This window comes from Etheostoma spectabile, chromosome 4 (assembly GCF_008692095.1).
Source record: "Etheostoma spectabile isolate EspeVRDwgs_2016 chromosome 4, UIUC_Espe_1.0, whole genome shotgun sequence".
NCBI classification, from domain to species: Eukaryota; Metazoa; Chordata; class Actinopteri; order Perciformes; family Percidae; genus Etheostoma; species Etheostoma spectabile.
This window is the reverse complement of record NC_045736.1, coordinates 26,860,614-26,885,295: the sequence shown is the minus strand read 5'-3', so window position 1 is coordinate 26,885,295 and position 24,682 is coordinate 26,860,614. Positions and strand designations below refer to the sequence as shown.

At 43.4% G+C, this 24,682-nt stretch overlaps 2 protein-coding genes across 5 annotated transcripts in view; one reads left to right on the top strand and one right to left on the bottom strand.

The window, feature by feature from the left end:
* The first annotated feature begins 504 nt into the window (after positions 1-504).
* Positions 505-1,799, top strand: id1 (inhibitor of DNA binding 1, HLH protein). Its single transcript, XM_032514059.1, is given in 4 exon segments — positions 505-557; positions 559-614; positions 617-1,005; positions 1,232-1,799. Coding segments are annotated over 4 exon segments (519 nt in total). The 5' UTR covers positions 505-519; the 3' UTR covers positions 1,268-1,799.
* Positions 1,800-4,868: 3,069 nt separating this feature from the next.
* The window catches only part of LOC116687856 (nuclear receptor coactivator 3), a 33,098-nt gene continuing 13,284 nt past the window's right edge, over positions 4,869-24,682 (bottom strand). The window contains exons 2-24 of one of the 4 annotated variants that reach the window (XM_032513539.1): positions 19,650-19,717; positions 17,482-17,586; positions 17,082-17,242; positions 15,665-15,765; positions 15,259-15,433; positions 14,885-15,076; positions 14,532-14,618; positions 13,996-14,139; positions 12,977-13,124; positions 12,326-12,852; positions 11,030-12,009; positions 10,809-10,932; positions 10,297-10,536; positions 9,931-10,137; positions 9,674-9,791; positions 9,353-9,524; positions 8,398-8,760; positions 8,166-8,247; positions 7,885-7,949; positions 7,518-7,767; positions 7,237-7,429; positions 6,848-7,058; positions 4,869-6,693 (exon numbers count right to left, since the gene is read on the bottom strand). In XM_032513539.1, the coding sequence (XP_032369430.1) occupies positions 6,682-6,693; positions 6,848-7,058; positions 7,237-7,429; positions 7,518-7,767; positions 7,885-7,949; positions 8,166-8,247; positions 8,398-8,760; positions 9,353-9,524; positions 9,674-9,791; positions 9,931-10,137; positions 10,297-10,536; positions 10,809-10,932; positions 11,030-12,009; positions 12,326-12,852; positions 12,977-13,124; positions 13,996-14,139; positions 14,532-14,618; positions 14,885-15,076; positions 15,259-15,433; positions 15,665-15,765; positions 17,082-17,242; positions 17,482-17,567 (4,638 nt within the window). In that variant the 5' untranslated portion in view covers positions 17,568-17,586; positions 19,650-19,717 and the 3' untranslated portion in view covers positions 4,869-6,681. Of the gene's footprint in view, positions 6,694-6,847; positions 7,059-7,236; positions 7,430-7,517; positions 7,768-7,884; positions 8,248-8,397; positions 8,761-9,352; positions 9,525-9,673; positions 9,792-9,930; positions 10,138-10,296; positions 10,537-10,808; positions 10,933-11,029; positions 12,010-12,325; positions 12,853-12,976; positions 13,125-13,995; positions 14,140-14,531; positions 14,619-14,884; positions 15,077-15,258; positions 15,434-15,664; positions 15,766-17,081; positions 17,243-17,481; positions 17,587-19,649; positions 19,718-24,682 lie in introns of all 4 variants that reach the window. The other 3 variants (XM_032513536.1, XM_032513537.1, XM_032513538.1) reach the window with 3 other exon arrangements.

Here is a 24,682-nt window from a genome sequence, read left to right as displayed (position 1 = left end):
AATTAGAGTGAACAAAAAAGTTCAATATTTTCCCAGAATTGTTTGGTCACTCTGTGTCATCCATTGTCTTACTTTACTGTACTATTGTCATCCACATCTGCAGTGCCATCAGCAACTGTGAGAGGCAAAACTAGGGCACTGTGGTAGCCTAATTATCATTAGCCATTCATCCTATTCATCCTGTCCCATCCCACACACATTCTCACAGTGCATACCCAGGCATTCACCACCCCTTAACTGTCCCCAGGCAATCTACACCTGCAGAGTCCCCAAGCCATGGACAGCTGGATTCCCACATATTACCCATAAAAGACACACATTTGTTTCCATTTGTAACGCCATCCCTCAAACAGATTGTAAATCCGATAACCAGGCAAGACTAGTCATTGGCTGAAATGGCTGTTGTGGACCGACCCATCAACACAAACGCAGCCGTCTCATTGGTTTACTGTCTTCAAACGGGACGACTCTAGCACGCCCCCGGCTCCTTCTCGACTATAAAGTCGAGGAGGTTCGCCCATGTGGACGTTGCAAACTGTCAACATAGCATTGCCAAGATCTCCAAGGAGGAGAAGCCTCATCGCTCAACTACTTTACCTTAATCCCTCGTCATTTTTGGAAACTACACCTACACTAATCAAAATGAAGGTTGTCGGATCTACCTGCGCCCTGAAGAGCAAGGTCGGCGGCGAGGACATGGTGCGCTGCTTATCCGAGCAGAGCTTGACCATCTCCAAGTGCAAGATTCCGCTACTGGACGAGCAGATGAGCGCCTTCCTTCACGACATGAACAGCTGCTACAGCAAGTTGAAGGAGCTCGTGCCCACCCTGCCAACCAACAAGAAGGCCAGCAAAGTGGAAATCCTGCAGCACGTCATCGACTACATCTGGGACCTGCAGGTCGAGCTGGACGAGCCGGAGAAGAGCCGCCAGCACTCGGCCAACAGCGTCACCCGCACACCGCTGACCACCCTGAACGCAGAGATCGCTAGCATAGCAGTGGAGGTAAATATCTCATCCCATATACAGCAGAATTAATCTGGGGAGGTCTCGGTGTCCCACAGAGCTCCCTGCACCACTGTAACATATGTTTTTAAATCTCAGCACGCGTGCGTAAAGTTGCTAAATCCATGCGTAAAAGTCTCTCTTGCGCACAATAAGTTGTTGTGATTGTTTTATATTCATGTAACGCAGATGTACTAATCAACCTCCCTTTTCTCTTTCCCCGCAGAATGGATGCTCAGATGACAGGATTATGTGCCGTTAAGAGCTCGTGGAGCTTTGCACCATCACCCCATAGCGAGCACCGCGAAGAACAAACAAGGCTATTTGATGTGACGTCTCGACCGCATCTATAAAAAAAACAACCTTGAACTATGTAGGGACGTTTAAAACTCCCAGTGCTAGAAAAATAAAGTTGCGTGGACATCCTCCGGTGGCGAGGATCTCTGTCACTCAAGGCTCTCGATTGATCAGAGGGCCCTGAGAGAAGAAGACCGGCGGTGTCCAGATAGACTGGGTTAGCCGGGGGACCAAGACCAGTTCAGTGCAACCAGCATCGCTCGTTGCTTGTAGAGTTTCTAAAGAAAGCTAATGTTTCTGTTACGCTCTTTGTATCTTGTGTAAAACTTTATAGAGATATTCAACATTTTGTAAAAGGAAAAAAATAAATTTCTCAGATTACTGAGCGACAAACTGTATTGTATATTACAATGCCACACTATGTGCAGATATTGTTTTCTTGCAATGTACCTTATTTGTGTTTTTATTAAAACAAGACAATTATTTTTGAACAAGAATTCTGTCATTTTGTGTGTGTGTGTGTGTGTGTGTGAGAGAGAGAGAGGGAGAAAAATAACAGTATATTAGATGCTATATCATCACACAGGCCCACCTGGAGAGTTTCATCGTCTGTCTTTGCAAAAAGTAGAACCATAGTTGTGAAACATGACACTCTGGTGATTATTGTGTGCTGTTATAGACTTATTATCATTGTGATTAATAGCAGGCCTACTCATATTCATCTGAATAGCTTATCCTGTTGCCTGAGTGTTAGAGGGATGTAAAGTGGTTGTCAATAAAAAAAAATGCTACACCTAGAAGAAGCTGCTAAGTCAATCAGGTAACATAAAACTAAAGCTGGTGGTCAACATAATGACTCATAGCCAGTTAAATTGGTAATTTGCCTCTCTATGGGCCATTACCGTATCACATTACAAGAGGAAGTATCATGTTAAATCGTCAAGTCTAAACATCTTGACAAATTGAGGCAGTTTGAAGTTTAGTATTAAATAAAATCATCGCAGTCATGACAAATGTATCCCCCCCCCCCGAAGATGATTTAAGATTCAACACGTAGCCCATTTAACAAATTCCCTGACAAAGATCACGCCATGTAGGGCGGTTTATGAAGAAAAAAACAACAACGAATAAATAAGGTTAAAGTTTGTTTGACTCCATGAAACATCCATTTAAATGTGGTGTTTCAAGATGTTATCGTGTAAATCAGCAGTTTGAGTCTCTCTCGGCACTGCAGGGGTTAAAATGGCTTTGGCGAGGCGATTTGTTATAAGATTTATTCTGTCTCCCTGGTGCAATGTTTTTCCCATTTCCCTGCGGTGCGATGCGCACAGCTGCAGCCCCGGCGTGGCCAGTGTGTGATTGTGTTTGTGTGATAGCTTTGTGCCAAGGGCAGGGGAGGGCGGCGGGGCCCAGACTGAGCGGCGCCTCGGCACACCTGGGGAAGTTCAGGTTAAATAGCTCCACATTCCTCAACACACAGCTGATTGAAACATTAACAAACAGTAATCCACGGGCCAGGCCGCAGATGGGCCGGGAACCAAGCCAACACTGAGAGAGAGAGAGAGAGAGAGAGAGAGAGAGAGAGAGAGAGAGAGAGAGAGAGAGAGAGATATTCCCACAGCACAGTCGTACGTTCTGAATTTGCTAATAATATATACAATATATTTTTTATTTATATATTTTTAGAAACATACACGGCTGTTAGAGAAGTGTCCATAAGTAGTTGAAGAAAATTGTTTAACATATGCAGTTCTTAATGTTTTGTTTTTGTTTTTTTTAAAACATTTACAGCTCTGAATTAGTATTAGTATAATCAGTAATCACATGTAATTATCTACGTTGTAGAGACCAATCTGTTTTACGTAATCTGGCTATCCCCATAATAGGTGTGTAGTGTACTCAATATTTTATTACATTCAATCCAATTAGGCCCGTTTGTTGGCTTTCTTATGTGCTTAATTCTTAATTCTCATTATTATTTTAATACGTCAGTCTGTAAACATGAGTCAAACCTCATATCCCGTCCTTCAACGCTCTTCTAGTGAGCGCCCTCCTGCGAGCATGGAACGGATTGCAGGATAAAAAAAAAAAAAAAGAACTTGCACGAGCTACTGTGTGTGGCGATCAATGGTTGGAGAGGACATTAGTAGACAACAGCGCCCCCTTCTGGTAACTGACGAGAAAAGCTCTTTTAAGATGGTGCCGGTGTCATCAGGTCTTCCTGCTGATTTAAAAAATATTTTCAATAATATTAAAAATGTCATAGTCAAATGTCTACTAAAGAAATATGCTTAACTACAATGCGTTTTGAGAGTATTTTTATATAGTGCTTTTATATATAGTGCTTTTAATTCATTCATGTTTCAAATGAGTTGTTAGCAGTTCCACCCCAGTTGTTTAATCTTCTTTCCAACTACATTGATAATCATCTCACGACCCAGATGTATTCTGGGACATGTATACAGACCGATTTTTGGGAATTACCGGATTAAACTATCAAACTAGCTCCACCTCAACCAGCTACAACAGTAAAATGCTACTGATGGTGATTAGTATTAACAATCTAATAATGTCCTATTATATAATAATTTATAATTGTATTGATTCCCAGTGGGGAAATTACAATTCACTGAAATACACACATGCTCAGGAGCTAATCATGCACGGATGTCAGAGTGAGTGGGCTGCCGGGTGGACCAGCACCCTGAGCAGTTTGAAGGTTGCGGTGCCTTGCCCAAGGGAACCTGGCAGTGAAGTTGCATCTACTCCAGCTACCAATCCACACTCTATACTTTGGTCCGTACTAGATCCAACAACCCTCCGGTTCCCAACCCAACTCCCTACAGACTGAGCTACTCCCAGCACCTATTCCCTCACAGGAGGCATTTTTCTGCAGATTAACTACTTCTATTTTAGTCTATTTGCCAATTATACTTCTGTACTTTTCCCTTCCCTTGTTAACGTGTCTTTTACCATGTTTATTGTAATATTTCTATTCTATATTTATGTTCTTATCTCTTGCAGTACTTTGTTTTATTGTTTACCTCCTTTTAATATATTTATGCATGCACCAAACACTGAGGCAAATTCCTACTAATTGAAAATCCTACTTGGCAAAAAATACAGGACTCTTACTTGTAATGGGGTATTTTTACAATGTGGTATTGCTTTCTTTATGTAATAAAAGATCCCAATACTTCTTCCCCTACTCTGTCTCAGTCTATCACATCTCCTCTATTTATATACGGTTCTAACATTCTTTTTTATTTTTTTTATTTTAAACTTGCTTTTTCCACCACTGTCTGTGTGTACACTGTTTGGAGGTTAGGGCGTTACACTGTATAGGCTTTATAATAGGCTGAATAGGCAAGTTTTCTACATTACAATACTAAGCAGAGTGTAATATCGAAATTCAAAGCAAAGCAGTTTTTTCTTCTGACAGAAGAATATCACATATAAACCTAGGAATAGATCATCAACTTTGTTTGCCAATGCAATATATTGGCTGATAATTACTGTCAGATTTAGTAAATTGCAGTCAGAAGATGATCAGAGAACCACAGTACAGAGTGTTTAAATATAAATTTGTATTTACATCAATATCAACAACAGAAAAAAAATCTGTAATATACATCCTATAAGATGACAGCTTATCTTCCAAATAAAGAACAACAACAAAAAAACAAATGATCTCTTGCTTCTTTTTGAACTTCATTCAAACTCTGCAAAGATCCTTTTTTCCTGAAGTAACAAAATCTGGACATAAAATGAAATTGTTTTCTGAAAGATAGAAGAGATATTGATATGTCTTGAACTGGATTTCATTCCATTCCATTCATTCTTTCACAGCAAAACATGTTTGTTTTTTCAGGATGTAAAAACTTTCTGCTGTGGGGTTCAGAGTTTCCGGTCCTCTTCGCGCTGCACTGCTAGCCCCCTCCCCCCCGCCCCCCACCACTGTGGAACAACTTAGCTCCATGCTCTTTATGCTTTCAGTACAACACCATCAATTGCTTTTACAGATCCATGATGTGTACCCATTTACTATCAGACGAATATAATGCATATCATAAAAAAATGTGCACCAGAAATTTCAGAAACTATACAGAGATGTGGAAAAATATCTTTGGATTGCGCATGTTAAAAAGGTAGATTGAGCAAGTTGAGAATAACAGTCAAAAGAAGATAGTGTGAATAAAATACACTTGACAGACAGAGTTGGGGGGAGGGGGGGAGAACATTGCAAGAATCGTACTTGTTGGTACATTGAGTGAGTACGTGTCTCGTGTCTTCACTGTACTGCAGACAGAATCTATACAGCTCACCTCACACAACACCCAACAAAATCACATCGTTTTATGTAATCGACTGTCCTGGCAGAATTCACCTCCCCCACCTTCCAATACAAGCTCTGACAGTGTGAAAGCTCAAACCTCCAACTCATCAGATACTCATCACAAGTAAAAGTGCTTCGCTAAAACATGGAATACATGACTTTTCAGAAAAATAAAAAAATACAGCATTCAGAAAATGACAAACAAGGGGAAGAAACCCCAAACAGGCCTGCAATATTTGCAGGGGCGTAAAGAAGCAAATCAACCAAATCAGTATTGACCTATGGGACACAAAAATACAACCAGGTCTCATACTTTGTGCAATAATGGGCCTTTAAAAAGTATGTTTGATATATTTTGTAGAATATTTACAATTCATATTCACAGAGGACATTTGAGACATCTAATACTGCAGTACCATTTGTTTGCTTATAACAGGTGTCATGATGCTCAGTTACAGTCTAAAGCATAGAGTTATTGCTCCAATCTGCATAACATAGTTAACTGTGCTTATAGCTTCAGACGACTTCAAGAATGAGGTGCATCTAAAGGATAAGAAGAAAAAAGAAACCCTTTGATGTGAAGGCATTAAATCTCTAGTAAGGCTGTAATGATGAAAAAATATTGCATCAATCTTTGTTACACAGAAGCTTCCAGGTAAAGTGCAGCCACAGTTAGTTGTACCATTGTCTTGTTCTGTAGCTTGGCTCTGACCCTGAATACTGCCCGACAGCTCCAGGTCATTCACGTGAACACACACAAACATTAGCTCACCCACATGCACTGGTATTTTGTGGTTGTGCATCACTTTACAGGGTTACAGTATGGGAGGCTTTAGTTGGGAATGGAGCCCAATGTTTGTCCTTGTAAGCTCGCTTCCTCCAGGAGTAGCAGTGTGCTGTGCTAAGTCTCCTGCGTCATGTTTTATGCTGGAGAGTTACTACTATGTGTGTGTTTGTGTGTGTTTGTGTAGGTCCAGCTCTTGGGGCAGAGATCGCTCTGCCACAGCTGAAAGGCTCCAGATTCTGCTATCGACCACAGGTCCTTAGCAATACTTCTGCAGAGAGAAAAACAGTGAGATGTGCAAACTTTTCTAGGGGTTGAAAAAGAGAATTTTTCTTTACATGGCTGATATCTCAACTGTGTTTTAAAACATCAGCTGACCCTCATGTAAGGCAACTGTACTCCAAATGTGTCAATGTATTAATTACCTGATCAGGTCCCATTGGCATTCTGCCCATTCCCATGGGGTTCATGCCTATTTGGCCCTGCATCTGGCCCTGCCTCTGTCCTGGTATTTGGCCCATCTGTCCTGCACCGGGCCCACTGACTGGCCCGGGTCCCCCCATGGAGGTGTTCATCATCATGGGTCCAAACTGGCCCTGGTTGCCCTGCTGGGGAAACTGTTGCTGGGGGTATGTGCTGGAAAACCAGAAAGTAAAATAAGTTTTGACACAAGTAGTATACCTCTTCAACTTATAGAATCATTACCCTAGGAAAAGCCTTTTCAGTATGGTGCTTACATGGTGATAATTAACTACACACTTGAATAATTGGTAACTCTAAATAATTTTGCTCAAGGGAGCCTAATGCTACATACTTGCTGCGTGGCATGCCCCCCTGTGGCCAGCCTTTCATGTCTCCAGGCTGGTACATGGGCCCTCCCTGTGGATTGCCCTGCATCCCTGGCATCATGGTGTTCTGAGGAGGACCTCCCATCCGTCCTTGCATCATGTTTGCTGGTGGGCTGCTACCTGGAGCCATGAATGATGGGTCCCCCTGCTGGTTCATCCCTACAAGTACAGCAGCAAAAACAACAGTCAGTATGAAACTTGAAAATCCAGGAGAAAATGATGCAGAGCTCTGTCTCAGTCAACTCACCATAGTTACCTCCATAGTTAAAGCCCTGCTGTCCAGGCTGGTTCATAGGGGGGGCTCCGATGGGGCTGTCCATGCCTCCTGGTGCTGTGACATTTGGAGGAGGGCTGAAGCCTCTTGCTGCCCCCTGCCCCTGCTGCTGTTGCTGCTGCTGCTGCTGCTGCATCAGCATCAACATCCGCTGCCTCCTCATCTGCAAGGTCATCATCTCCCTGCTGCGCTGAGCCATCATTTGAGCGTTCAGGAAACCAGACTGCAGACAAACATCAGTACTTGGACCTTAATTCTACAAATGGCAACTTTCCTGATGTTTAAAAAGTGGCGAGTGAATGCACTCTACATTAGATGTGAGTAAGTGCTGACTACATACCTGACCACCCATGCTTGCAGGTTGCATACCAGGTTGCATGCCTGGCTGGATGCCAGGTTGCATGCCTGGCTGGATGCCAGGTTGCATGCCAGACTGGATGCCAGGTTGCATGCCGGGCTGGATGCCAGGTTGCATGCCGGGCTGGATGCCAGGTTGCATGCCGGGCTGGATGCCAGGTTGCATGCCGGGCTGGATGCCAGGTTGCATGCCGGGCTGGATGCCAGGTTGTATGCCAGGCTGGATGCCAGGTTGCATGCCAGGTTGCATGCTAGGTTGCATACCAGGCTGCACACCTGAATGCATTGCAGGATTTCCTCCGGGGGCATGCTCCATCTTCATGCCCTGTCGGGTCTGGTTCATAAACTGGCAGATGAGACAAGTCAAAGACATTTTAAATAGGCCATTTTTGACTAACATAGCAGCCAAGAAGCCACCAATTTCTCATAAGTCACAAGTTGACCTACTGCATCTTTAATATAATGATATGATATCTGTCTGTCTGTCTGTGATCACCTGTTGTCCTTGCAGTCTCTGCTGCAGCTGCAGTCGGAGAGGCTTGGTGGCAGTCATCATGCGAGGTCGCATCATGTTTGCACGGGGGTTGCCCATAGCTGCCATGCCAGGGAAGTTCCCTGTCTGGCCCACTTGATTCATCATTGGGTTGAAGCCTCCGGGAGACTGGCCTTGCATTGTGTTGCCACCATAACCAGGCTGAATGCCCATTGAGGAGGGCCCTGGGGGCCCAGTGTAGCCTTGGTTATACATGGGTTTTTGGTCCATGCCTAAGGAGGAGGCTGGCCCTGGAAAAGGCTCTGATGGCGGGCACCGACCCTGGCCTCGATTCTGGCCCTGCTGGTGGCCTTCAGGTCCGTGGGTCTGGGGAGCAGGGAAGTTGCATGTCATTCTAGTTTGTGAACTTTTCTGCAATATCAACACAAAGCTAGATATGGGTATTTATGTGATTAAACTACTTACAGCGCACAGACATAAAATACATATTCACCAAACAACTGCATAACAATCACAAGTATTACAACCGGCTTACAGAAGCCTGCACAACCAGAAGCTATAAAAAACATTGGAAACTTAATAACACTTACTGCAAGCTAGCATTAAGTTGAGGATTGAGACCCCACATTCAATTATCTAATTAGAACAGCAGAGAGGACTATATAAATTCATCTTCAATTCCCTTTTTACTTGAATCAAGAGTGCAACAAGTTGTCCACTTCATCCCATAACATTTAATGGATAGCTATTCATTTAAAATATGCATTGATTTCACTAGTTAATTCCTATTTTTTAATTACAATAAATTCTTTCTGCTTTATTCCATAATCACTTTATAAATTAGAACTACTTTTACAACAGAAGTTAATTTGGGTCCACGCCCCATTGGTGCCAAAATGTAGTGTTAAAAAAAATGAGTATATGCAGTATATTATATATACTGTAGTGAGTCCTGTACCTGGCCTACTATTTCAGGGATGCCTAGTGCTCGGTCTATTTCCTGCAGAGCAATGACATCAGTGGTATTAAGCAGAGAGTCCAACTGGTCAAGAAGTGCCCGTTCATCACTCGGGCCCTCGTTGTTGGCCAGGGGCCCCAGCAGCTGCTCCAGGGGGTGCCCAAACTGCTCCCTAACACAACAAATGACACAGAAAACATTAAATCACATCAAGAAAAAGAGACTGCAATCACAGACACCATTAACACCACCAATTTAGCTTAAGGTCTAATTTGGAAAAGATTCAGAGGAATAGCGTGTGAACCAGTGCAAAAGCTTTACCGGTTTGTGTTATTCTGTGGTCTTTCCATTCCCATAGCCGAGTCTGGCCAGGACGGGGACCGAGGAGGGGGCCCATGTCCACCAAATGGGCTCATACCTATATTGGCTTCATTGGTGCCTGCAGAGGTAAACATTGATAGTGTATTATCAATATAGAGTGGAAACACAACACAGACATTTATATTTAATTATGTACCAATTAAGTACAAGCACCAAACATTCCCTAGTTACAGTTCAACACACAACATGCGACATACCCATATCCATGAGTTGCTGCTGCAGCATAGACCTGGTTCTCCCAGGTACACTGTTGGACCGGTTAATCATGGGCCCTCCCATTGGACCAGAGCGACCCATGCCAGGGTGTCCTGGTCCGGTCACAGGGTTGCTGCTGGACCTTGCTATCCCCCAGTCACCTGAAATGGGAGGTCGCTGAGGCATTCCCATTCCTCTGCCCATACCTCCTGATCAAAACACGGACAACAAACATAAGGCGTCAGTGTCAAAATAAAATAGTAGTATTGAAAAAAAATATATCCCAATGCGGTCTACTCTGTGATACCCAGTTCTTCATAGAAAGCGGGGCTGTCTTGGGTATGCTAAGAAATAAATGTTTAAGTTACTTGTTGGATTGCCCCGGGGTGGACAAACAGCCATGCCTCCTGGAAAACCATTGGGAATGGGCCCAGGTCGAATCGGAGCATCTATCTTCTCTTGTTTGACCAATGTGGGACAGGGCACGTTCCGTCTCCCGGCCAAGCCGCCTCCTACTGCTCCCTCTCCACCCATGGGCTTGGCATCCAAAGACAAGGCTCTTTGATAGGCACTACGCTGAGCTGAAGGCATGGGACCTCTTTCCCCATCTAAAACACAAAAATACTAGAGTTAGATTACATAACCTCACACATATAGGAGATTCTAATATTCTGAGATTAAGACTACCACTGAAGAGGAAGCAACTACACTCTGGCACCTCATGAAAGACCTAAAAAAGTAATTGGCTTGCTATATGCCAAGGCTGCTATGGCTGTAGAAGTTCAGCCATGCATTATATTTTGTGTTTTCCATTGAGCAAGAACCATTTTTTCTGTCCAGTGTTAGATTTGATCAAAATAATCAATACTGACTGACTTACCATGTAAACTGTCAGGCATATTTCCCAGTTTGTTTCCTACTTCCTTTCCTGCTCTGGGTTCTGGTTCAGGGTAGAAGCTAGAGTTGTTCCTTGGGACACCCAGAATGGTCTCCAGGGTCTCCGCCTGAACCATCAAGACATAAAAAATGATTAGAAAACAATGCTCTACTAGGCATTTTAAACTATATCTAACAAATCGTTATCCTGGGCAAAACCCTTACCTCATCAGATGGCTCCAACTTGACCTTCCCATCCATGCAGTGGGGGTCCGAGCTGGTGACCCCTGTCCCATGAGTTCCTCTACCTTCTAGCTCCTCTAGTTTTGGCTTGATATCACCACCGTCTTTGGAGTCATCCTTATTGAGGAGGTAGTGAAGGAGGGCATGGGGTTTCTCTTTCTTAGGGCTGTGCGGCTCCTGCTTTGATTCTGATCCCCTAACCCCTCCACTGGCTGCAGGTTCAGGCTCCGATGTCCCCGAATCCAGGCTGCTCTTTCCGGTGGCCTCGGCTGTGATGCGAGCCACCTCGTCAGGTGTGTGCCCATTCTGCAGAAGCTTGTGGAGGATCTTGTGCTTCTCCTGCAGCGACTGACTTGTTAAATGTCCTGTGCCACCTGAAGAGGACACAGCGCTGTGATTCCCGCCCGTTGAGGAGGACACTCCTGTTGAGGAGGGGCTGGTGACGCCGGCTGTTCCATCTTTAGCCTCAGGGGTGGCGCTGGGCCCGGAGCTAGGTGTTTGACTAGGTGGCACCAGCTCATCTGTAGGGGATGTGAGGAGCTGCAGAAGCTTCTTGTGGCACTTGGTGTCAGGGACCCTTCGGTTGGATTCTCCACCGGCTGGACCCGCCTCTCTGCCGGCCTGGCTGTCTGGCTTGTCAGGAAGGCCCTCACTTGTGGGGGTGTGTGGATGCTGCTGAGACTGCTGCTCTCCTCCAGTCCCCAGTGAGCTCCCTGGGCTCTTGGAGTCAGAGTAGGCTGGGAGGCTTAGTTTACACGGCCCCCCTGCTGCCTGGTTTGTGGAGTTGATGCTTGGGGAGCTGTCAGGCTTGTGAGGGAGAGGAGAAGTGAGTGGGGAGGGCATCGGATTTCCCACTCCCTCACTAATGGCTTGGAGGGCATTCAAGGAGCTGCTGGAGAAGGTAGTCCCTCCACCTCCTCCAGAGTTACCAGGGTGACTGGAGCTCATGGGAGAGATCATACCTGCAGTGGACACAACCAGAGACATGTGATAAGAAGAAGATTTATTAGTCCTGCAAGGGAAAATACATGTTTTTCCACTTTCTTGTATATATACTGTACTTTTTTTTACTCTTGCTAAAAAAAAAAAAATTCCACTTAATTCTATATATATTTTTCACTCTTTTGTTAATAAATTTTTGCCTCCTGAGCAGCTGTGCCTTGCTCAAGGGCACCTTCCATGAAGTTAATAACAAAAGTGTAACTAAATGTGAGTTAAGAAATTGTGATTTGTTTTTACTGAAGTTCTCCAAGAGTTCTACAAAGGTTTGGTTCATACCTCCGGGAGAAAAAGGGCTCGCACCCATCTTGGGGCTTCCTCTGACTCTGGGTGAACCCATGACGTTGTGTGGGGGGCCATTAATCCCGGGACTGGCCTGGGGGGGACTGGTCATTCCCATCCCGTACCCTGCACCTCCAGGTCCACCTCCATGGAACTGACTCATCTGCTGATGTTGGTGCTGATGCTGATGCATGCCATGGTGGCCCATCTGAGTCATGGGACCCATTTGGTTCATGGAGGAGTTCATTGGATGCATGGAATTCATTTGATTCACCTGATTCATTTGCCCCATGTTGTTCATCTGATGCATGGGATTCATCTGGTTCATGGGATTTATGCGGTTACCCCCTGTGTATGGAGGCACTCCCCTTTGCGGCATGTTGCCCTGTTCAGCTATGCCGTAGCCTCTGTTCATCCCCATGCTCCCTCCTGGGCCCATGTTCATCTGTTGGTTGGGGTTGTTCACACCCATGTGTTGAGGCCTCATACCTCCACTCTGGTTTCCACGATAACTATTTTGCTCTCTACAAGGAAATAAAGTAAATAACAAAAATTGAAAACAGAATAAAGCACATAAAACATAGAGAGACATTTGCCAGTTTTGGGAGAAATCATTCTTGCTAGTTCCAATTGTTAGAGCATTTGCACCTTTGTAGCAAGTGTGTGGAGAGATAAGAGTGTGGCTCATTGTTGTTGGGATTCCTGCAGAGGTCACTCCTGGTCTGGGCTGTGACTGGGGTGCCATCAGCGAGCGAGAAACGGTAGAGTGGCGTCTCCGCATGGCCATTATGGAAAGCTGGAGTAGAAAAAAGAGAATTAACACCACCCACAATGGCCGACAACGGGACAAAGCATGCATATACAGTACCAACATGAAAAGAAAACGCTTCTAAACAGCTGTCACAGGTTGTGGCAGGGACTTAAGATAAAATGTCCATATAGTTGATATATGCTTGCTGTTATAAAATAGTTGGAGCCTGTGATGTAGCCACAACACAGATGTTTCCACACGACACAAAGGCATGGTAAAACGTTTTGCTCAATCAGTCACTAACACTGTTAACAAATAAAACTGCCATGTAGCTGCTCCACAATTAAAAGCATTCCAGTGATCACTGCCTTTAATGTGAAGCTGACTGAATTAACAGCAATTACAGCTTAGCTGTGATAGTTTGATGAAGAGGATTGGAAGCTGCTGTCTGTTAGATAGGAAGAAGGAAGTAGAACAAAACCCCAAACCACAGAGACATTGCAAATAACCAACAACGGTACTGAAAATTCAATATAGAGATTTAAAACATTCCAGCCTTCCCATAAAATCAAGTGTATTCGATCTGGTATTGTCTCCTGTTGTACTGGAGATGACGCATTCACTCATGATTTTAGCCTCTTATTTATCTAGCAAGGGCCGTGTCCCACATACCAAACATTTTAATAAGATGACTGGTACATTCCTTGTCTATTTTTGTAGCCTTCTTACCAATACCTATGACCATATTGTCATTCTAGGTAATCCAGTCACATGCAAAACAAATGCGGAAATAAAGTTGCTATTGCATACACCTACAAATGTAGCACCAGATGCGCAAATGCTAGGCTTTTTGTGGAAGTGACTGAGTGATGGTGACAAGGGAGGTTAAATTGTTGGGAGGTGCAGTATTATGTACCATCTTGATAGTGCCGTTTGTAGGACCAAGGTTGTCCCTCACTTCGATGAAGGAACATCTGCATGCAGCGCCTCACCAAGTCCTCCCAGCCTGGACGCATAGTGGTGTGAAGAGAGGCCTGCTGCTCAATTTCAATCAGCTTACCTGCAATATAGAAGATGCACCATTGGGATTACACAAAGGATAATGGCTAGTGATGAACTTTACAGTTAGCGTATATGCCTAATACAGTACGGTGTACTTCTCTAAATATGTAGAATGACATGGCTTGAAAGGTCATTGTCATATCAGTACAAGTAATCAGTATAAGTGGGGCATCTAAAAAAAGTACATCGCATCACACAATGCCATCGGAGACAGCATTTATAACTTAACTTAGTGTTTGACAAAGGCCTTTGTAAACTGTTGTGCCTAACAAAAACATTTCCAAAGGTCATGTCACATGTGTACAAAATGAAAACACTAATGGGGAAAGTACTTGCATTAGTATATACTACATAGTATATACTATCAGAACTTACATATTGGTAACTTACCAGACAGTTCATGGCGTGTGCTAAACCTCTCAGTCCTCTCTACTGCAATGATGCGTCGTGCCACACAGATCATACATGACTGCAAATCTTAATAAAGAGACAACGCAATGTTAAGTCCTCTTTTGACACCACTGGAGGAGAAACTGGACATTCAAAATAATTTAAGCAGATTGACCACTAAATACGATAGAAGACATAGCTACACACTACGTGCTAGTTAAATCATATCCTCTGCATGAATAAGTGTAAATGTTAACTGTATTCACATGTTTAACTGTTGTATTTTCCCTATTGCTTTAATCTGAAAATTAAAAAATATATACTGTATATTCAAAGCAAACAATGACTTTTACCTTCTCCCTCCTCCATCATGGCCCGGGGCTGAGTGAGGGCAAAACACTGCATGGTCTCATAGCGATGGCCCCCAGGCCTCTCTTCTGACAACCCGTGACTCTGACCGTGAACAAAGTTCACCAGCATGCGGCAGTTGAAGGTGTGGCTCTTCTGCCGGGGTGCTTCTCCACCCCACGATGCCCCATTTAGTGCTATGAAGAGAAATAGGCAACCGGTGAATAGATGACCATGAGTCTATGTGTGTGTACAGGAGCATTTAGAGGTTCAATCAGTTATACATGCGTTTGAGTAAGTGACTGTGTTTGAGCGTACATTTACCTATGTGTGATCTTAAATGTATTTGCACCCACACATGTATAAACCCATGTCTCACCATTAGACTTAGGTAGGTTCTTGTGAAACTCCTCCCTGTCATCGTCATGGATTATGTTGTACACACTGGTGTTGATTAGCTCCTCCTGCTTGTACTGTAGGTACTGCGTCACGTTGTCCGACACAAATACAATGCTGCCCTCTCGGTTAACCACAAACAGAAAGCCATCCAAGGCCTGAGAACAGCAGGGCCACAAAAATTAAGAGTTAGTTGGAGGGAGACTCATCAATAAAAATTACATTATATATACACCTTGTTTGGTTACTATTTTTGCCCTTCTATAAACCAGCTTAGACATTTTTTTCAACTTTAAGTGAGCAGTGACAGCAAAGCACTGGTCCAGCATATGGAACGGCAGCTAATTAGTGTTGTTCTTTTGCCCCCTAGTGATTTTCCCAAAGCTGACCTGTAGGAGCAATGGTCCCAGATGGTCCTTGTCAATCACCCCTTGACCAGTGGAAGACACATCCGCCTTCTGGACATCGTCATCACTGCATGACCTCTTACCTGAAGACAAATAAAGCAAATTGCACTACTGATGAAGTGTGAGAATTGTTACATACATCTATGCCTCTGGATCTTTTTATTTGGTACTTTACATATTGCAAATCATTTACATGGTCTAACACAAACTAGAACAGCTGTTGTTCAGAAGGCAACATTTGATGCCAGTGACCTTAATTTGAGAAGCACACACAACCTGCATGTTACTTCGGCTACAGTATAATAGACATTTTTCCTGATCATACTGTCAGAATTTCACAGTAATCATTCTATGATGTCCAGTTAGCTGTGGGAGCTGCTTCCTTAATACAATGAAATAGTTATTTCTGGCCAGCAGGTGGCAGCATGAGTCACAGATGAATAATTAGCATGCCTTTCTATTTTTAAAATCAGCATGTGTCTGAGGCTTTGTTAGATACCATTCTATATAGCAGGGCCATCTGTGGCACGAGATACTAAGCAAGATGACAAATAGTATGTCACTGGATTTAATTCCATTTCTAACCAAACTAGCCTTATGAGCAGAAGTAATTGACATAAAAAAGGAGACACAAGAGACACCTAATGCAAAAAGTAAAGATGTGTAAACAGGGGGAGGGAAAAAGGTGTTAAATGGACAACAGACAGTAAAGAGAAAAAACAAATCAATCATTCCCATCCTGTAACTATGGCAACCTGGCTGCATAACACCAGGGCCAGCAGTAGCCAGCTGTGACCCTTTGGGTAGATTCCAAAATGATTGCTTTCACATTTCCTTACCCACTTAACCTCCCAGATCTAATCTCAACCAAGCTTAAACAGGTGGAAGAAAATATCCTCTTTTGCGTATCCAATCATATAAAATCTGCAAAACGATTGGAAAGTGGGCTAAGGTCAGGAGCGACTCTCTATAAGGTCTGATTTCTGAGTCATCAGTGTCATTTGTCTCCCAGAGAGAAGCCCGGTTTGGCACTAACAAATACACACTGTCACTGCCAGCCTTGAGCCATGACCACCAAGTATTGGTCTCAATTACTGGTGTTCGTTTTCCCGCAGCAATACAAACAGCTAGGCAGGCTGTCAGGCTGAAGCAGTCTGGCCATGAACCAAACACACCACTTCATCACTGGCATCATCTGTCCTGCAGCAGGGTACTTAACAAGATTCAGTCTAACTTAATTCAATGTTTACTCCCCATAACAAATACAGAAAAAAGAAAAAAAATATTCTATTTATAATAACAATAACAACAGCAAGGATATTAGTAATAATAATAATGATATGTGGCTTTGTTCATCAAGACCAGTAATGTATGGGGGTACTTTGCACAGTGGGTTTACCTTGCTCTTTGATTTGTCTGATCTGTCTCACGGTCTCCTTGAGGATGGCACATTTATCAGGCTTGACGTTGAAGCTGTCAATGTTGGAGAGGTTGGCAGAGATGAGCTCAGCTAGCTCCTCGATGTACTTGCTTTCCTGTTCCCTCCGACGCTTGTCACACCTGCAGGGGCGCCAAGGGGATTAGACATGTTGTCATGACAACCCCACCTGCCTCTGCCCCGTCCATATGCAGGCCATACAGCTTTGACTCAGATCCTTCAGATATTTTGCAAGCAGCAGACACAACCTTGTTTGCGGGAGACCTTGAGCAATTGCTGACAGTCACACCAAAAAATGCAGCAGACAAAGACAAACTGGATTGATATGGGATTGACACTTATAGAAAGTTACAGCACTCACCCCAAACCTGGTGTGTCACAGGTGGACAGTTTACGTTTACGGTCAGAGCACAGCGGCTCCAACGAGTTGTCTCCTACACCACTCATCTTCAGCGCATATCAGCCCCTGAAAGCATATAGTCGCACATCATATATACACACACACACACACATATACACACACACCGCAATATAATCAGAGGGAATAAACTGAGTGTGGGGTTTTTATATGGTCATATGTGTCGGGTACAATCTAATCAAAGGATAAGTGCTGATTGGAAAATGCCATCAGTTGTCGTTTCTTTGCAAAGTTCACTCTGAAATTACGCCAAATTCAGGCAAACCTTTAAAGCTTAGTGTTTAGTTATGCAGAAAAGAAATCTACAAAATCCTCAAGCTATTTAGGTTATAAATGAAGTGACTTCCAAAGGATAAAGTGGGTTGTAGATTCCTACAGATTTATGACGGCAGACTATCCATTTAGTAAAGCAGCCTTGGTTCCTGCTTAGTGCTTGATGGGAGTGAAATCTCATCTGTTCCACTGAGAGGAGCGACTGATGATGATGTAGTGATATGGAGCCCCGGGGGAGATGGGTCATCCTGCGTTCAGCCAGGCTGCCCGCTAGAATGACACCACTCTGCTAGCAGCGGCAACACATATACACACAGCGTATACAAACTGTTTCCAGAACACTTGCATGTTCAGGCATGTCCCAGCACAGTCTGTAAGAGAGATCGGTGCTAGGAGCTACTGTCCCAGCAAGGCACATATTCACCAGCTTGCCTCTTTGTCTAACTGCCTGTCACTGCTTAGGCTTGTGGAGCCCAGAAACAATCCAGTAAAGGCTCCACAGTGCTTTTTAGGGACTAGTAAGAATAATCGTTCTTCCGCATTCTCCATACTGGGCTACATCCTCTTTATTTCAATAGGTTTTAACTGCTGTTTTCCCCCTTGCCATCCTCAGACAACTCCTCCCTTCTTTCCCTCCCTCCATGGGTGTAACAGTACTGGGCTGTGACTCTGCCCTTGTTTTCTTGGTCTGACATTGCCCTGTGTCTGACCCCTTAGAGTTCATGTTAGAGGAAACCTCTGTAGCCAGCCCCTAAGGTCATTGCTCTTTCCCATTCCCACCCAGAAACACACACAAAGCTGTAACGTGTGGCTGCACAACCAGATTGTTCAACTACTCTATCCTTGACTCTGTGTCTGCATGTGTGTATGTGCAAAAACACAAGTCTTAAACACAGAGTGAGCTCATTCCAGAGTGGAAAAGTATAGAACGGATGGGAGCCATTATGCAACTCCTGCTTCACAACTGCAGGCTAGGACATGCAGCCCAGTCACCCACCACCACTACTCCTACTGGAGCACCAGGTCTCAGACACGCACTCTGCGCCATAAATCTGCATTGCATGCTTCTTGTCTGTCTACCTTTCACCACCCCTCTCTAAGTCTGCTTGTCGTGCTCCGGCTGTGACTCTCACTGCCTTCCCATCTTTTTCGCTCTTCCTTCCATCCTGGTTTCTGTCCTAAGGCTCACCACTGCAGCAGTGGAGAAAGATGACATCAGCCCTCAGTCAGCCTCACATCCTGAAACGGACAAACAACAGAGCTGGGGGCTGCTGGGGGCCTCTCTGAGAAAAGGGAATGCATAGCGGCGTAGCACAGTTTCTAATTTGGTCATGGGGACACCATGATGAAAACTTCTGAGCTTCTGAATCTCTTTGTTCAATCAAACTTCACCAAAACAACTATGTACTTATAGGATTTAAACTGCAAAACACAATTTACAGTGTTTTTTATGTTCATAATAGTATGTATCACAAGTTCACTAATGTTAACATTTTGAACTTTCCTAAAAGTTTTGAAGTGACTTAAATCTAAAAACTGACAACCAAAATACACAATACTTCCAGAGCAGAGTGAGAGATTGTGAGCAGCAGCCCACCAAAACCACTGATGGGTCTCAACAGGCCTGGCAGTATGCCACTGAACTGAATCAGCTTCATTTTTTGAGAATGTGGAACTTGCTTAGGTATAAGATGAGATACGTTGCACAGACCATCAAGTAAACAAAAAGCACCTGCCAATGTGAGAAATACAACATCTTATAGCTAAACCTAAAATGGTCTGAATCCAGATTGTCCACCTAGTGTATGTGTGTGTTTCTACATACACCACATGCTCACCTTGACCAGTACAAGCCCCAGTCAAGCTCCATTCAGGGTCTAGTGTCGTTTCAATGTCTTAACATCTCCTGAAAACAGAAAGAGAAAAACAAAAAGGTCATAAACGGTTGTGTCCTCTGAATGTCTAGACGTCGCAACATGACTTCATAGTGGCAATTCTCCCAATGAAAATAGCATGAGCTCTTTATATGTTTTACTTTCACAGAAATTCATGGGGAAAAACTATTTTATAAAATTGCACAGGAAGCCACAGCAGACAGCATCCTGTTTGCATCCTCCCCTCTGCCCGTTCCACTGCGTCATCACTTCCCTTTCCTGGAAATGTGGCCACTAATCCACCCTATACACATATTCTGTTTATCAGGCTGGACCCTTCATTCTGGTTCCTACTTACACCTTGTAGGATCGGAGGCTTTCCAACACTTAGAAAACCGCATAAAGGGCAACAAGACAAATGTGTAAATCAAAAAATTTTTAAGAAAGGTCAAAAAAAACAAAATTACAGGGTGGTTTTCTTTACTAAATTTAAAACCCAGGGGGGTCAAAAAGCTTTCCCAATGTGCACATAACAAGCGTGGTTTTTTTTTTTTGTTGCTATGTCCTTATTTATGGGAACAAAAGCACAAAACCTTTCTTTTTTTCCATTTTTTTTTTATTTCAAACCCTTTCTTAAGAATTTGTCAGAAATTACCCTCTTCCCAAACCCTTCTGTTTAAAATTTTTTAACCTTGAGACGGGAAAGGGGTTTTTTGGGGGTGTTTTTGTGTGTGGGGTGTGTGTGGGTTTTGTGTTCTTCCCCCACAGACCACTGATACATCACCCAAAAAGGCGGGCTGCACTGAGCTAACGCTGCTCTAAATTTTTAACCGGGAAAAAAGGGAAAGTTCCCTTTTTCAACTGTCCAAACAAAAAAACCCCGTGTCAATTTTTTTTAAAACACTTTTAGTTTTTAGTACGTTGCAAACCTCAACTCTCATTAAATCCACATTTTGTTAAACTTTGTTAACCCGGGGCTTTCTGTCTTTTTATTTAAATACGGGTACAAACACACTCCCCATGGAGTAACCTCGGGTACTAAAGTTTAAAAACCGGAAAACCCTGTTAGAATATGGCCGCGCAATGGGGATCAAGGAAATTTGAGCAGAAAAAGGGGGGAGGGGCGAAAAACGGGGGGGAGAAGCGCCCAAAAATTTAGTATACTGGTCAAATGGGTATTTGACATTGAAGCAGTTCCTAAACTACACCCGTTTGCTACTTGTATTTTTTTAAAACCCAAAAAGCGTCATTGAGGGGTTTTAAAATGAATATCTGTTTTAATACGGGTTTTCCTTATGGATAGCAAGCCGGGCTCCCCAAACCCCTAATACGGGGATTCTTTTTTAAATGTATTTTTGACCGGGTTTTTAAACTATAATGTGTTACACAGTTGGTGAACTCCATTAGCATAACTCTGTTAGCAAGTATGTGGTAGAGAGAGAGAGTGTGTGATTATGAAGTTTAAGTCAAGTTATAGCTGTAAATGTAGCAGTGCAGCGAGTACAGTTTAGGTTATTTGTTGGTGAATAAATGCTACAACTCCTCAAGACGAGGCCAGGTTCCTGTGTCTTGCATGCTACCTGCTGATTAAAGTGAAGAAGGGCTGCATTATAAGAGGAACATTTTTATTTGCGATTTGTTTTGATTGATATTGCAATTGCAATATGATTCACGATATTAGAGGTAATGATTTTTTACATCATTTTCATTGAAGAATATACTGATCATGGCGTAATTTTTGTGAGGGCCTGTACCAAACAAAGATTTTATCTTAAGTCTGTACAATACGGCAGGCTATTTTGTGAACACATTCGTCAACGAATACAGCGCCTTACCATTTATTTCTTTTGATCACTGCAAATCACCAAAACAACCACTTGGAGTTTGTTTCTGGCGGACATCCAAACTGTCTCTTGCCTCATATTACGTCATGTCCTGTGTCACTTCTCGCAATGTTTGGAAACCAGACATGAACATTGTAGTGTGACTGACCGGCAACAGCGACTTCAAGACTCCTGATTACAAGACAGCAAGTTGTGTAGTCGGAACAGTACAACTACTAACAACTTGGAAAGAATCTTGGCACTCATGACACTGCATTTTTTTTTCATTATTAAAGAATTTCAGTTAGTATTATAAAAGTAGATTATTTCAATACACAAGCATTTGGCTATAGGCCAGAATGGCAGCAGTGTCAGTCAGTCAGGACCAGAATAGTAAGGAGGACATTCCTGCTCAGCCTGAAATAAAGCCTGCAATCCGAGCTCCCTGAGACAATGAGTGGCAGGGCCAACAATAACCACCCCAAAACAAAGATCAGACAATACATGCAATTACAGACCCCCAAATACACACCTAACGCACAAACCATCTTTATTATAAATGTATCAAAAAGAGATGGGTTACACAGACCAAGAAATAAAGAAATAAAAGGTGAAGAAAAACACAAACAGGCACACACACACACACACACACACACACACACACACACACACACACACACACACACACACACACACACACCAGAGAGAGAGAGAGAGTAATAAAGCAACAAAAGGTGTCCACTAGAGTTTGGGACATCAAGAGCAAGAAAGAAACAAAAAGACAGACTTCCTGTTTTTCTTCAAAGAACTTCTTCACCTCCTGCTGAGCATACAACCAGGGTTAAGTGCAACTGGAGCTCGCACAAACCCCAGGCTCAATGGTTTTGTTCAAGACTAAATCCTGGGTAATTTTGAAGCCATGATTTGTTGAATCCAATTGTCAAGCCTTCAGTGTAGAAAACTGGGGCCTCGTGGACTTCAGTCATGAATACTTAATACTTTAATCACAATGAAAAAAATATCGTCCACATACTGTATGTGGACGACAAGTGTTAAATGTCTCACTTCCAAGAAAACGTTTTCAGGTAAATATATGAGAATTGGGGGTGCCAAGATAGCTCAGTAAGTAGAGCGGGCGCCCATATGTAGGTGGTGGAGGTGTGCTCCTCGACGCAGCGGGCCCAGGGTTTGACTCCGACCTGCAGGCCTTTGCTGCATGTCATCCCCCCTTTCTCTCCCCTTTCATGGCTTCATCGGACCTGTCAAAAATAAATGCCCCAAAAATAATCTTTAAATAAACTATCAGAATTTACGTATTGGTTATTGAATTTCATCAGGTCTGCACACTTTTTGTGGGTGTAATTTCAAAACTAAAATGTTTTTGTTGGGCGCCCAGATAGCCCAGTTGAAAGAGCAGGAACCCATATATAGAGGTTTACTGCTCAACCCAGCGGGCCCGGGTTTGACTCCGACCTGCATGTCATTCCCCCTCTCTCCCCTTTCATGTCTTCAGTTGTCCTGTCAAATAAAGGCTGAAAATGCCCCCAAAAAATAATCTTTAAAATGTTTTTGTCAAACCTGAAAGACAGGAACCTTTTTACACCATCACCCAAGTTGCTTTCCAACCAAGTAGTTACAGGAACATAGTGATAGGATAGTCCACTTCTAAACAGTTCTAACTTCTCTCCCCCAAAACTGGTTTTGCATTTTACACTCGCACTGGCTCAATGGCTATAGGAACTGGTCGGAGGCGAAAGGGAGTGATGCAAGCACAGCCACGGTCTTTATAGTGTTAAAATCAGAAAACAAATACACCAAAAAAAGTATGAATTAAATACTAATGTATATAGCATATGTCATCATTTAAAGTCTCCCAAAGAGAAACTGGTATCTCTCTCTCTCTCCCCTGCCTGCTGTGGCCATGCGTGTGTGTGTGCATACTGTATGTGTATGTGTGTTTGTGTGTTTGTGTGTGTGTGTGTGTGTGGGTGCGTGCGTAGGTGTGTGTATGTGTGTGTGTGTGACAACCGGCCAGCTTGTGGAGTTTAACTCCGAAAAGACAGTTAACCAAAGGTTCCCGTTAATCTGAGTGTCAGAGGCTGCGCACCTCTGATACTCATTTATGAGTGAAGATAGTTGTGGAAACTTTCCCCTATATCTCACTCAAAACAGCATAGATAGTTTTTTTCCAAGTTTGTATGTGTGTGAAAGCACCAGAGACACCAAATAACACCCCAAATCCCAGAAAAAGTGTTTTTTTTTCATAATATGGGTACTTTAAAAAAGGTCCCACGGCGTGAAAATTTCACTTTGTGAGTTGTTTTTTTTTACATTAATATGCGTTCCCCCAGCCTGCCTATGGTCCCCCAGTGGCTAGCAATGGCAATAGTTGTAAACCGAGCCCTAGAAAATGAAAGCTCAGATGGGCCGATCTGAATTCTGGACCCTTATGACCTCAAAAGCCACAGACACAGAAATGGCACATAGTGAGGAAAGCTCAGAGCTCAAAATCTGACAAAAATCTTTTAAACTGACCTTTGTTGATCTGAAATGAAGACAGATTCAGAAACTGCATGGCCTATTTCTCGCTTACGTTTTTAGAAACATGTTTCGGTGAACCATTTTTTGTACAATATTAGATCGTATTCCAAAGGAGCCGCCATGACAGTCTGACTTTCAAATTCCAGAGAAGCAAGACCCATGTGACGAGTTCTTCCAATCGGCTGCCAGTTTTTATTTTTTGGGAGACAATACAGATTAGCGCCACCTGCTGTTATGGAGACATATTACGTCTCACGCAGGCGCAGAACGTACGCTCATGTCGGCGTAGCTTCGGTGTGTCCAGAGGCGCTTTTTTGACCAATTCAGGGAGACTTTCAGCCCGACTGCCTTTTCTGCCAACGGTCAGCCGTCGGGTTGGTGTGTCAGGGCCTTAATGGTGAGATATGTGAGAGATCTGCATGTACCAAACTACAATAATCAAGGCATACTTGCAAGATACAGATGGCAGAAAAAGGGAACCATTGATGACAATTCTGCTCTTGCTTCATATAATTTAGAACACTATTTCACTTTGCTGGAGCCATCCATTATCTAGACATTTTGGGGATTCCCCCTTAATTTTGAGTGAAGATAATGTCGGAAGCAAACATTTTGCACAAATGCACCCTTGTT